This window comes from Penicillium odoratum (genome assembly GCF_028828045.1).
Source record: "Penicillium odoratum strain IBT 22623 chromosome Unknown utg000002l_segment0_segment0, whole genome shotgun sequence".
In the NCBI taxonomy this organism is placed as follows: domain Eukaryota; kingdom Fungi; phylum Ascomycota; class Eurotiomycetes; order Eurotiales; family Aspergillaceae; genus Penicillium; species Penicillium odoratum.
Genome location: NW_026643144.1, coordinates 2,701,764 through 2,715,530, shown reverse-complemented (window position 1 = coordinate 2,715,530; position 13,767 = coordinate 2,701,764). Strand labels below are relative to the sequence as shown.

Genomic DNA, 13,767 nt, shown 5'->3' with positions numbered 1-13,767 from the left:
TATCGCTTGCGGCATCATCATGATGGGATGGATATAAGGTTCTTTCGGAAGTCCAAGTATACTTTGTCGACAGAAGAAAGTACTCTCTAGTGCTACACGGCGCAGTAACTGTCCACAGATAAGCGATGTCAGGTTATATCAATACAGATGTATCTATAACAGGGTAACGACAGGGATGTATAGGGCATATGGTCCGGATATAGATTAGGGTCGTACATGGACTTATACCGTGTCTCTAATCAAGACCAAATTGATCGAGATAGAGACCTGGCGGACGATATTCCGACGGGGTTAGCAACCGTTGCAGACGTTCTGATGGGCGATGTACCCGGATTCGGATCTACAGGGACGAAAGCGATCATCCTTCCATGGTGCTCTGGTTATCACCTACCTTACACTATGGATAGCCTTTACTTCGTACTGTCCTTTGCCAAACCCAAACCAGCCAGAGGGACAGAAGAAAAAAAGCAGATAATCACACCAAAAGTTCATTTGCCGATCATCACTTTTTTGATATAGTGGATGGAACATTTGGATGATCTGTCCCGAAGGAGTCGCATTCCATTTCCCGTTATGATCGACGATGGATAGAGAAACAAAAAACACAAGGAACAAATGCATACAAGAATCATATATGCATCATGGGGAGGAAAGAGGCCCCAAGTCAGACTATCAATACGATCTCCGTTTTGGAAGGAATCCCACTGGTATACAGATAAATTTGATCTATACTAATGTTACATAGAATCCACCATGCGATACCATGTGTCTATTCAGATCTTAGTAATGAATCTCCTGCAAACAGCCCTGTAGCCCTGAAGTTGTGTATACAATAAAAATCCGGAAAATCGAAAAATCCTCAAATCCAAGTTGGAAATATTACAGGTAATACCAATACACGCATTCTCTCGCTCTCCCCCCGATCCTTTAAACCTACTTTACCTCTTCGCTCTCTCCCTTTTTTTTTCCCTTCGCACTCTCCACGCTCATCCCCTTCTCCATCGAACTTTTAGTCTCGCCCTGGACTCGTTGTCCAGCCGCGTTGGGTCACTTCTCTTTTCCCGCTTAAACCCCTTTTGACTCTCTACGCCGCCTCCCCCATTTGACGGTGTCGCGGGTCCCGACGCTGCCAGCCTCTCGTTGATTTCCGGCATTTGAAACTGCCTGTCTTTCCTTGAATACACATTAAAACCCATCTGTGGTCAACTTACCTTCACCTTATCCCAAGATCGTCTCGCTCTGTGGTCAGCTCCAGCTGTACGATTTATCACGGGACAGAACACACCGGAATTCTGCCCACGCCGAATTCGATAACCACCTAATTTTACAACCCCCAAGGGTTGCCGCATTGCCCCTGCCTCCCTCCTCATTTCGACTCCGCAGAAGATATTCACGTACATGTTCGAAAAATCGAGCCCTCCAATCGTCAAGATGCCCCTTTTCCGGCTGAAGACGGTCTTTCCGTTACTCGCGTTGCTTTCGATTGGTGTCTTTTTCTGGTGCATGGAACGCTATGACCGGTCATCTTTTCTCCGGTTCAAACACCCCATTGAGCAGGTGAACTTGGGCCAGTCCCAAATAGACATGTCCGCAGGCCAGTCCGACATGACGAACACCTGTGAGGTCGACCCGAAATTGGCCGCTCCCCTTGGCTTTTCCGACTGGCTTGCACGCAAGAACTACACCCGTGCCTACTTCCGCCCTCGTCTGGTTAGCCCTGATACCGAGTTCCACACCCTGGAGGAAATTCAGAAGCCCGTGCTCCCGCCCATGGTTGCCATGGAGCGCGGCATGGTCGTTTCCCCAGAAAACAAGGAAGATGTGTTTGTCTGCCCGGAGATCATTGACGTCGACGTCGCAGCCGATGACGATGTGGAGGAGACCTCAAAGCTCCTGTTCGGTCTGGCCACCACTGTGGATCGTCTCGATCGCCTGCTGCCGTCCCTGCTTTACACCTACGGAAACACCAAGGCCGGTCTGATTGTGCTGGTGCCCGAGTCGGATGATGACCTGGAGAAGCAGGAGACTTACTTCCGCAACCGCGGACTGGACCTGACTCTGATTGCCTCGCCTCTTGATTTCACCGCTCGCTACTTTGGTATGGTGGAGGCTTTCTCCGAGCACATTCGCAAGCACCGCCCACACACCTCCTGGGTTGGATTCAGCGATGACGATACCTTTTTCCTATCGCTGCCCACGTTTGCTAAGGAGCTGAAGCTCTTTGATGAGAAGAAGAAGCACTACATTGGATCTCTCTCCGAGGCTAGCTGGCAAGTGGATACCTTCGGTCACATCGCATTCGGTGGTGCCGGTGTTTTCGTCTCCCGACCCCTCCTGGATGTCCTCATGAAGTACTACGACGAATGTCAGTCCTGGGGCGAGCAGCCCGGTGACCAGAAGCTTGGCCAGTGTATCCAGCGCTTCGGCGACACTCAATTGACCCTGTGGCCTTCGCTTTACCAGATGGACATGACTGACCCCGTGGACGGCGTCTACGAATCTGGTCGCAAGATCGAGTCCATGCACCACTGGAACAGCTGGTACACCAAGGATGTTGTGAAAATGACCACTGTTGCCGCGGCCGCTGGCCGGAAGTCCGTGCTGCGCCGCTGGGTCTTTGACCAGGAGGAGACCGTTAACAACGCCACTGGGGAGACCAGCCGTCACTTCTGGGTTTTGACCAACGGCTACTCCATGGTCAAGTACACCTACGATGAGTCTGTGCCAGATGACGCTATTGACTTCGATGCTGTCGAGAAGACCTGGCCCGAAGATCCCCGTGGTTTCGAAGAGCGCCTGGGTCCCCTCCGTCCAGCGGAGGATGAGGGTGTTACCAAGGACCGCTGGCTGCTTCACGACGCCTACGTGGTGGGTGATAATGTGCACCAGTTCTACGTGCGCGAAGAAGATGAGGGCCGTAGTGTGATCGAAATTGTCTGGCTTGGCCCCAAGGGCGGCGGCGGTGGCGGTCTCAGCGATCACCAGCTTCGCGGTACCTACCAGCAATAAGCCCATTACTTTTGTCGTTGAAGCCCCCCAAGTGATTTTTTGAAGGCTGGTCCTTGGATGCTTCTTTCGATTGTCCACACCTTTCATTTCGCTGCACATGATTCTATTGCTTTTTCCCCTACCATCAACATCCAGCTTCCTTTATTCCCACTCATGACACCAATCTATTTTGCATCAACAACTTCTTTTCTTCACCGACCTTTTTCTTTTCTTTTTCCCGGATGAGACTCGTGATCGTGACTTGACCTCCGCGTCCTCCAGTTTCTGATTGTTCATTTATCCGGCGTTGGCATTGGCGGAGTCCCTTCTGGTGCAGGAACCATGGTGGCTTTCCGTGCTTTCTATATCCCGGCCTTTCTCGGGCGACCTTTTCTTCTTTCCCTCTAGCTACCTCCTTGCTGGGACCAAAAGTCTATGTACTTTCCCATGCCAATGAGCTTGCTCCGTCCTTCCCTCTATTCTTTATTTATTTTCTTTGTCGCGTTTCACTTTCACTGCTCCTGGAACTCCGTCGCGACTCGGGGTGAGGCTTCTATCCATGGCCATGCATATCGTGTTTGTAAAAATAGACTTGAACCGAAGACCGTGTTTGGGTCTCCGTTGGTGATTAGCGTTGAACAGATCGTTCATTATGCGAAGAATATGATGAGTTCTTATTTACGGTCGTTTTGTGGGTTGAAACGCCCACGCCCCAGTCCAAGATCATACATCTGCCTAGGTAGCTAGGTGGATTAAGCACAATGACTAGGCACCGTTTTATCTCAAGTTCCCATTCTCGGAGTAGTCCCGTAATTTAAGCTTCTTCGCTATCGACTTCCCGGCGCACGTCTGATCTTGGTTGAAGATAAAGTCATAGATCCAGACCATAGAAGCCGAGATTGGTGCCGCCCGAGGCCCTAATGCCGAGGCCCTAATCAATCCGAAAACGGATCCTAGGGAGTCTTGCGAGATTGTGCCTCCTGTAATACCTTCCTTCGGTATGTTTTGCAGGAATCCGACCGTGGGTCGAGGCAGGCGTACTGCATACCAGAGCATATCTGGGGAGGTACACCGCGAGTTACTGTACAACCGATGTACACATATGATCTTTATTTCAATAAATCCATACTCGCGAGCTCACATGTTAGATTCTGCCAGGTATGTGTTCGTCAATTTATTCAATTTATCCAGTTGAGATTCTGGAGTCCGGAGTAACTTTCTCTGGTATAGTCCCGAGGTATCCCCTAGCCGCCACATCTGGGGCCAATCCGAGTGCGGTGGAATGCAGGATCGAGCCTTATTATAATTATAGAGCGGCATGTATGGACTGACCGTTATGAACAGGTGAATCGTGTATATTTTTGAATGATCTTTTACATCCTTTTCTAATACAAGAGAGCTCGAAAAGAAAAGTGATGATCGACTAAAAACGACGGAAATAAAGTGGAAAGTCCAGACCAGAGTGACTTTGGGTTTACGCTTGACTCGATACGGATGCAAGCGGAGGCAAAGCGGGGCAAATGAGTTGGCCCCTTTGGGGTTCAACCAATCATAATTAGTCAAGGCGTGAGAGGGGGAGGCAAATACCAAGTTCAAACAGGATTGATACGGTTATTTAGGGGATCGGAAGAGGGGAGGTACTTATTTTCGACGATGTAATTGCATAGTGAATATCATGTACCTCTGGTTGATCCACTTTGTAATAATACGGTCTAAACCAGTCCCACACGTGACTGACCGCCTGCCACATCGCACCTCGCACTTTCCCTTCTTCGCTCTCTTCCCCCTTCCTTTCTCTCCCCTGCGATCCAAAAACGCGTTACTCGATTGGGTATCTACTGATTTCCTTCCCCTTTTGGTCATCTCCCATCACACTTCTTTACCTCTTTTTGAAACCACTTCTCCACCATTTCGTTCTCACTGCCTAACATGGCCGACATGACTGCTGTCGGCGAGGAGAAACTCTCTCCCAACCACGATGACCTGCAACAGGCCGGCAACGGCGCTGATGCCCGTGGCACCAAGCGCGGCCGCATGAGCGCCGAGGACGACGACGATGATGATGACAAGCCTGGCCGTGAGCGCCGCAAGATTGAGATCAAGTTTATTCAAGATAAGTCGCGTCGCCACATCACTTTCTCCAAACGGAAGGCTGGTATTATGAAGAAGGTTAGTCGCGACACCCACCCCTCTACCTTGAACCATCTTCCGGTTTCCTTGGCTCTTATAGAGCAACAAACTATTCAATCTCTATTATCGGGAACATTCCTTGCTCATTAGTATTGTTGTGATAGGCGTACGAACTGTCCGTCCTCACGGGTACTCAAGTACTCCTGCTGGTTGTCTCCGAAACCGGTCTCGTCTACACCTTCACCACTCCCAAGCTCCAGCCACTCGTTACCAAGCCCGAGGGCAAGAACCTCATTCAGGTGAGTCGCCCAATTGTTGACACGCGAAGAGCTCGTCGTTTCAGGTCACTAACCTTCGCGCCCGCAGGCCTGCCTCAACGCGCCCGACCCCACCACCAATGAAAACGGTGTGGATGCCCCCGATGTCCCTGCCGAAGCTCCCGAGGACGTCGCCCACAACAATGTCAATGCCTCGCAAGCCAACATGGGCCGTCCTGGCATGCACCCTGGCTACATGACCACCGAGCAGCAGCAGCAGATGGCCTACTACCAGAACCTCCAACAGCAACAGCAGGCCGGTGGGCAGTATCCCGGTATGCCCGTGGGTGGTCGCATGCCTCCGCAGCACCAACCCACCGCGTAAACATGCTTGACAGCCTGCGCGTCGCTGCGGACGGGGTCCTAACTGCGTCATCCCTTCTGTTTTCCATCTCTCGCGTTCATTTGATACCCGTCCAGCTCTGCTGATCCATCCCTCCCCCTTTTATCTTTCAAGTCTACCCTTCCTCCGTCAATATAACCGTCGATGCCTTTCCCTGGCAACCGTCGCGGTATGACGCTGAAGTGTACATTGTCAAACGCCACGCCGGAGCTCTCCCTGGTGTCTGTCTTTGATCCCGATTTTGATATGCTCTGGTCTTGCTTCCAAAACTCGCGAAAGTCACCAAGCAAAAATCCTTCCTCTGGTCCCATTTTTGCTATGCCTCATGGCTCTCCCAAATTCCTTCTCCCAAATTCCTTAACAAAATCTGATTAAAAAAATTTCAAAGAGAACAAAAGAGCGCAAGCACGCAAGGCTGGATTTTAACCCTTTTTCTGGCTGTTTCTGATTTGTCTCTTATCCCCTCTACCTAGATCAACTGGCGGAGGTTGGTGGTGTTCGTGGTGCATTGATTTGTCGGCGAAGTGGTTCTCTTACTTCTCTGTTCTGTTTATCTCATACGACCATTATTGATCCTGTTTCTCTATCTTCTTTTTCCAGTGTCTAATCTCAAACTGTGTTTCTATCTCTTCCACATCTTCCCGTATTGTTTTATTGACCTCGTACCTTTGCTACTTCAAACCTCGGAAAGGATACCCCGTATCCCTTATGGAAAGCTCAATGCTCTAAGTGTTCCCGATGTAGTCTATATATCCTATTAATGACTCCAGAAATCCACATTCGCGTTGCTCCTCTTCATTTTTCAAGGTTGAACTACATCTCTTCGCATGGATCTACAACCGTGACTATTTTGCCTCGTGGCATTGTGGGGCCGTTAACCCAAAACAAACATATAGTTCCTGTGATAGATCCAAACCATAACGGGAATAGATCCGTCGACTTCCAAGGTTCGACCTTCCAAACAAGGAATGTTACATCCATATCCAACTTGCACCCGCCATAAATCAGTTGACCTGCACAGATGTCAACTGGTAGATGACATCCGGTTGGATGGGAAATATTTGCACATGTGCAGCGATATATGTACATATGTACTATACAACCAGTAACTGGGAAATTTAGTTGTTGAAGGTTGAATCAGGTTTATTAATATATTTCAAATACACATATTCTTTCAAAGCTGGAATCACCAGGTAGCGGCGATTAGAGGTATATATCTTATGCACAACGCGGGCGCTCCTACCAGCACTGGCTAGGTTCAAGCGACTCAACTATTTAACAAAAAGGAAAAACTGGAATTGCCAACAGCAAAGTATGGTTGAAATGGTATGACAGTGTCAAGCGAAAGGAAAGAAAGAAAGCGAAAGGTATCGAGGATGAGATGGTATCTCGGGTATGAGTCCTTAGTCCCTACTATACATGGCGGAATGAAGAGACAAGGGAAAAATAAGAAGTTCGATGAGTTCTGTATCGGAGAGTTGGTTGAGAGGTAGATCTCTAGTGAAAAATGTGTTTTGACATGAATCTTAAAGTGAGGATGTTGAGGGACCTTTGGAATTTGGTTCGGCTGCTTCGTGCTCATCGCTTGGAGGATCTCTCACCCAGGGTAGATGTGTCTCGGAGCGCGGCAAAAGAGGAGAATAAGCACGGTCACGTTCCTGGGAGTCAGGTTGATTGCCCGCCTGCGGGCTTGTCCATTGAAACAAGTATTGTCGGCCTTGATGCCACGCGCCTCGCAGGGTTCTTCTCGGACCTGCGAGAAAGCCAGATGGTGGATCTGGGGCAGAGCTTTGGACTTCATGGCGCTCAACCCTGTCTTCTGAGATAGCTCCGTACCCGTTTGCTCCTGCTATGCTGGGCGAAGAGGGCTGGCCTCGTCGTTTGCGTTGAGAGCCCACGAGACCGGCCCAGGGCATTGAGGAGCGTCGCCAGGGGCTCTCCTGTGCAGATAAGCGACCTCGATGAGGGCCACGGACGCGTTGGTAGGAGATGGGGCCTATTGTTGAGTGGCGGGCGAGGCCGCGTGGTGGACCATGTAAGGCGGCGCTGGTGCTGGAACTGCGGGGGCGTTCAGTGGATGGATGCGTATGCGCCGTTGCGATATCGTAATCCGAGTCATCAAGTTCGGCCCATATGGAAGCCGCATTGAGATCTGCGGCCTCGTGTTGATCAAATGTTTGAAGGAGGGGGAGACTAGGAGCTCGGGCTCGTAGATTCGAAGGACGCCGTTGCGACCGGGAGAGAAGTGGCTCCCGTTCTCCAAGTGATTCTTCGTCGGCTAGACCATCCAGCAGCCCTGATGACGACGGTGAGTGTTCCTCGACGACCCCCAGGCCTGGCCCAAGCCCGGTCTGTGTGGGTCCTACCACTGTGACAGCAGTGTGAGCCTCAATATCTTCCAGTCGCCATGACAGACACAGCACACCACCCAGGAGGATGATAGTTCCCAGTGCGATAAGACCTGCATGAAACCCAGCCAGTTGGCCCGCCTGACGGAAGTAAATTAAACCATCGAGGATAGCGATAATGTTGTAAATGCAAAATACAAACGGATACAACACACTTGTGCTGCAAAGCTTGAGCCCGCGATGCAAGTAAAACAGTTGTGTCAATGCTAGAGTAATCATGGCCAGCACAATCACCCAGGACTGCCATCGGTTGAACTGATTCTCGCCATCGACAATGGTGCGCACCAATAATTCCACCGCCGACTTGGCAAGTAGCAGCGAGTGGGCCGATAATATTCCGCTCACTGATCCATAGCACATACCCCGGGCGAGCTTGATCCTGCCCTGAAGACGCAGGACATGCGGCGTAAGGTGGCCCGCCACAACTGGTTTCCCCCGCGCTCCAGGTAGCAAATACCTCAAGAGCTTGGAGCCCACTAGGATACTCACCACAACAAACAGTGTGGCTCCCATCCAGATGAGAAAGGGTCGGCCGTGGAGTAATTCTAACAGCTGGTTCAAGCTATGGGCGGGTTCTCCGATGGCGCCAAAGGTCGCGATCAACACCGCACCGATGCAGACGAGGCCGGTGCCCGCGAAGGAATACCGAGTGAAAGGTTCGCCGAGAATGAGGGTCGCGAAGATCGTATTAAACACTAGTCCCGACTGTTTAAAATATTAGTGACGTCTACATAATTGAGGGGGAACGAAAACAATGACTGACTGCTTGAAGTGTAGAAAGGACTGGTAGTGGTAGCGTGGTAATTTGAATGGTGCTGCCAACGATGTTGGAGATCACGAACATGCCCATGCCCAGTTGCCATCGGCGGCGCTTATATGGTGGTCGGCGCACATCATATGGGTGTTTTTCGTCCTCCAGCAGGTGGGATTTGCGCTGCAGCGTGAGTCCGATAGCCTGCAAGCTGGTTGAGACGAGACCGACAAGGATCCCAACCTGATAACTTCCATATTAGCCATTGAATTACGTTTTTTTTTTAACAATGTAAATATTTAAGAGCTCACCGCGACACTGCCTTGTGGCGATAAGTCACCTAGATTGCCCATCTTCAAGTCTTGTACATCGGGAAGAAGCGGTAGAAGGTGAGTTGACTATCGGAAGATAAAAGCCATGATTTCCAGCAGGGCCTTTTATTTCAAAAACCAAACTCTGCAGGGATAGCAGGAAGAATAGGGAGAAACAAGGGTTCAAAGTAGCGCAACAAGGTAATCAAAGGAGTAGAGGAGTGGGAGAGGAACGAGGGGAGAGTTGCGGAGCGTCTGGATGCGGACCGCCAAGGCGAAACAAGAGCTTAGTTGGACACTTGACTCTCCCTTTCCCATTCCCTCCCACCCCACGTCATTCACCAACTCTCCCTCCCACACTCGGAAGGATTCCAATTCCCATCATGTCGCAAAGTCATGCTCTATCAGATGATCAGGTGAGCATGTCTGATTTTGGTCTTTCGTGTCCTGTTGGAGCTGCATGCTAACCCCGGCCCCCTCATCATAGGTCGCGGGCGAGCTCCGCAAGATGACCGCGTTCATCCGGCAGGAAGCTCTGGAGAAGGCCCGAGAGATTCAGCTGAAGGCCGATGAGGAATTTGCCATCGAGAAGTCCAAGCTGGTGCGCCAGGAGACCGCCGCCATTGACACCCTCTACGAGAAGAAGTTCAAGCAGGCTGCCATGTCGCAGCAGATCACCAAATCGACTCTCGCCAACCGTACTCGTCTCCGGGTGCTCGGTGGCCGTCAGGAGCTCCTGGATGAGCTTTTTGAGAAGTCACGCGCCAAGGTGACTACTGTTGCCGACAACGACAAGACAAAGTACCAGGCCATGCTACAGGGGTTGGTCCTCGAGGGCTTGTACTATCTGAATGAGGATAAGGTCTCTATCCGCGCACGGAAGAAGGACTTTGATCAAGTGAAGAAGGCCATGGGGGAGGCTGCCAAGGAGTTCAAGGAGAATGTCGGCTCCGAGGTGGATGTGAGCTTGGATGAGTCGGAGCCACTGCCGGAGGGATCGTACGTATCTTCTGGTCCCGCTATTTATGATGTGAAAGTGATCAATGCTAATATTATGTTCGGTTTACAGGGCTGGTGGTGTGTTCATTGTCGGCGGACAGGGCAAGATCGAGATCAACAACACCTTCGAGGAGCGTTTGCGACTGCTGGAAATTGATGCTCTCCCCGCCGTTCGAGAGACACTGTTTGGAAAGAACGTGAACCGACGATTCTTTGACTAGAAGACATTTATTTGCTCTTTAAGTCCTTTTCGAAGGGTAGTTTCTTTCATGTTTTATAGTTCTCGGGCTCCTCCTGGTCCCTGGCCTTGGACATCTCTATAGAGAGGGGGGCTTGGTTTCTCTTTCTTCTTTTACCTTGCACACATATCGGACCTGGAATATGGTCAAACTCCCATGAGCGTTCGTCTGATTCATCTATGATTGCAGAAAATTTCGGTAGCAAATGCATGCAAATAAAATATCAATGCTCGCTCTGTCAAATATTCATGGTTGTCGTAATCGTAACAGTGGGTATCCAGATTAATCGAAAAGGTAGAATTCATACACCTCAGCTTCAAGGTGTTCCGTATCGACGGATCGGCATCGGAAGCTCGTCCGGACGGTCTATAGTCCTTGGCTTGAAGTGACTACTGATGGTTCCATTCGTCTGCTTCGCAGATGATTTGAACGCTGACTTTTTGGGTGGAGGCTTGGACCGAACAGAGTACAGCATGCGGTAATGTACTGACTCCAGGGTTTCTTTAGCTAACATCCGTTTCAGGTGAGATGCGCCTGTATCTTCGATCGAACTGAAGGTCCTCTTGATCTGCGCCGCGAGAATATCAATGGCCTCGTTGAACCTTTTGTCCGTATCCTCGCCCTGGTAGTTCAGATCAGAAAGAGCGGTATTGATGGCGATGTCGAGAAGTATGGCGTTCGCAGTCAACTCGCCGTAGTCATAATCACCTCTCGCCTTATATGCCTTTACTTGAAAGCGCTCATCACTGGCTAAAAAGTGAGTCAGCCGTCCCAAATCCAAAACATCTTGGATAGGTTCCGTCAACGCGGCGTCATTTCGAAGCAAAAATGCCACAGCGAGACGGTATCGTAGCCGCGAAATCCACATGGTGGTGGGGAGGATGTTCTGTAGCATGCGACTTTGAAATTGCGGCTCCCGAAAGGTATCATATACAATTTTGCAAATTCGATGTTCCTAACTCGCTTCGTTAGTAGCCATAATAAGAAGACATGAGATGTCTCGTACAGTCTGTTCGGCATCGGATGCGGGCACACTTTGAAAAAGTGCACCGATGCAGCTTTGAAGCTCCGAGCGGATCATATAGTCTTCTGTGAGCGCCGTGTCCAAAGAAATACGCAGAAGTATCTGAATTGCACGCTCTCGGGTGTCGTTGGCAAACCTATACGCACGTCAGTAAATTGGCCAAGATATGGATAAGCAATGGGAAGCACAATTTAGCCGCCTCCCTAAGCAAATCAAAAATAGAGAGTAAAATCGTTCGATCCTTCAAAGCTGACTGCTGGTAACTTTCTATACAGCTGTAAGATTTACATATAAAGAAAACGGCGGGAGACGAAGCTTACGATCATGATAATCTTCAACGATAGCCTTGGAAAAATCCAAAGCAGCTGGCTTCACTCTTAATGGTCGAAAAAGTTCATCGATGTGACCTGGGTAAAGAACAGATTTTATCTGTGCGCCATCGGGTTGCTAGTATCATATTTAGCCATGACTATACGAAGAGATTAGAAAGTGCTCACCTTGGGGGCAATCGTCAACACTCTAACATAAGCTTGTCTGAGCTCTTCCCGAGGCTCGTAGGGCACTAATCCATGGTCAGCTTTCAAACGCAAATGTAGAGGCAGGGATACAATGTACTAGAGCGGAAGAGCCACAGGATAAGCTCATCTGGTAGACGTTGCAATGACGCGGCAAATTCAAGAACGCCAGATTGAAAAGCACGTTCTCGAGATTCCGGCTCTGCCAGATATTTAGCTTGGATCGAAAGCAAAGTTCCTGGCCAGACATACCCCGCAGAACCGCTAGGTGTGAATCAGGGGCGAACCGATCCTTGGGGAATTCCACCGGAATCGGTGAATCCTGGGTCTGATCTAAGAACCGCCAGGTCTTGTCTAGATCAAGGGCCTCGGTTCTTCGGACGGCATCCAGTAAACGTTGAACACCTATCCCGTCATCATCATTTTCTTTTTCGCCCAAAGCTGATTTCAACATGTTTTCGTGTATGTTGGTCTTTTCACCTGAGTCGATTACCGTGCTATTGCGCTGATTGAAGATGGCCCTCGCCCTGGCGACATTAGCTTCTGTCTCATTATCGTCAACAGCCCCGTGTACAAGTGCATCAATGGTGTTCTTATATTTCTTCGGTGTCGTCGCAATATGTTTCGGCGCAGAAATGATTTTGGGCCTCGGCTTCTCGGCTGGCTTCGGTCTTGAGCCAATTAACAAAGCCGGATCTTCGAATATTGAGCTATCGGAATCCGTTTCTTCTCCATCGGAGCTGATGACCACTTCCTTGCCTCCTTTGACGATCCGCTGAGAATTTTGGAGATTCCCATTTTGCAAGGACGGCAGAGTATCAGTCGTGCTTTGGATGCTTTCGAAGCTTTGTGTTGGTGCGGGCGTGGGGCTTTGTGTTGGCGTTGGTGTCGAGATTCTATTGTTCACTGATTCAATGAGCGATGACTGCAACTCATCGTCGGGTTCTGGATCAACGGGGAGTGCCGGCTTTCTCAAAGGCACTTGGATGCTGAATGGGACCGGGTCATCGTATGCTTTGGAAGTGAGATCAATGGGGCATTCCGGCGAAGATGGTAGGTAGGTTTTTTGTTGCTTTTTCGGGGTAAGATGTTGGTTAGGTTTGGAGAATGCTGGTCGTTTAAAGAAATCATAAATACTTCTTGTCTGATCCTTCTCCTGTCGCTCCATGCTGGAAGTTGCTGAAGAGGAAACAAAAAGACCGCTAAATATCCATGATACCCATTGAAGAATCATCCCCGCGTCGCGTGAAAGACCGGCGCGAAGTCACATGACATCATCCTACCATATTCGGAAGTTTCTTTTGCTTCTTTTCTTTTATGATCAAAAGCAAGTTTCTTTTCTTTTCTATTCTTTCCTTTGATGCTTCAAAGCTTATGTATGATATAAACCTTGAAATTGTCGAACCATGGACGGTTTACAAAGGCATGGCATAACTAGGTCAGTACCTTGTATATGCAGCTTTTGCTATTTTTATAGGAAGTAAGTCGAGGTGACGGCGAAAAGACCACGATTGTGCGTGGTCTTCCCATTTAGCGCTCTTTTTGGAGCATCAAATGCAACACTGGCCAGGTCAGGTTTAGCACCCTTACAAGAGTCAGTATTCATCCCAAATCGACGCCCGCGGCGCGTTGACTGTAGAGAAAGATACAAAGATAGAAAGATAGTCTAAGTCCACACTGATGTCAGAGATCATGAGCCATGTCTTCCGGGAGAATCTCCATTCTATTTTCTGGCAAAAATG

General features: G+C 49.7%; 5 protein-coding genes across 5 annotated transcripts; 3 read left to right on the top strand and 2 right to left on the bottom strand.

The window, feature by feature from the left end:
* Positions 1-1,431: 1,431 nt before the first annotated feature.
* On the top strand, positions 1,432-3,009 carry gfsA (glycosyltransferase family 31 protein; the record flags this gene model as incomplete). Its single annotated transcript, XM_057136965.1, has 1 exon — positions 1,432-3,009. The coding sequence occupies one exon, from the start codon at positions 1,432-1,434 to the stop codon at positions 3,007-3,009; it is 1,578 nt and encodes a 525-aa protein (XP_056999651.1).
* A 1,908-nt stretch (positions 3,010-4,917) lies between these two features.
* N7520_003029 (Transcription factor of morphogenesis MCM1) lies at positions 4,918-5,760 on the top strand (the record flags this gene model as incomplete). The annotated part of the gene is made up of 3 exons (XM_057136964.1): positions 4,918-5,157; positions 5,283-5,417; positions 5,485-5,760. 3 exons carry the CDS (start codon positions 4,918-4,920, stop codon positions 5,758-5,760), a joined length of 651 nt encoding a protein of 216 aa, XP_056999650.1.
* A 1,544-nt stretch (positions 5,761-7,304) lies between these two features.
* On the bottom strand, positions 7,305-9,290 carry N7520_003028 (uncharacterized protein; the record flags this gene model as incomplete). The annotated part of the gene is made up of 3 exons (XM_057136963.1): positions 7,305-8,891; positions 8,950-9,180; positions 9,249-9,290. 3 exons carry the CDS (start codon positions 9,288-9,290, stop codon positions 7,305-7,307), a joined length of 1,860 nt encoding a protein of 619 aa, XP_056999649.1.
* Positions 9,291-9,631: 341 nt separating this feature from the next.
* On the top strand, positions 9,632-10,468 carry N7520_003027 (H(+)-transporting V1 sector ATPase subunit E; the record flags this gene model as incomplete). Its single annotated transcript, XM_057136962.1, has 3 exons — positions 9,632-9,664; positions 9,736-10,247; positions 10,318-10,468. 3 exons carry the CDS (start codon positions 9,632-9,634, stop codon positions 10,466-10,468), a joined length of 696 nt encoding a protein of 231 aa, XP_056999648.1.
* A 334-nt stretch (positions 10,469-10,802) lies between these two features.
* On the bottom strand, positions 10,803-13,193 carry N7520_003026 (uncharacterized protein; the record flags this gene model as incomplete). The annotated part of the gene is made up of 6 exons (XM_057136961.1): positions 10,803-11,441; positions 11,493-11,646; positions 11,812-11,957; positions 12,008-12,087; positions 12,126-12,227; positions 12,278-13,193. The coding sequence occupies 6 exons, from the start codon at positions 13,191-13,193 to the stop codon at positions 10,803-10,805; spliced, it is 2,037 nt and encodes a 678-aa protein (XP_056999647.1).
* Between the last annotated feature and the right edge of the window lie 574 nt (positions 13,194-13,767).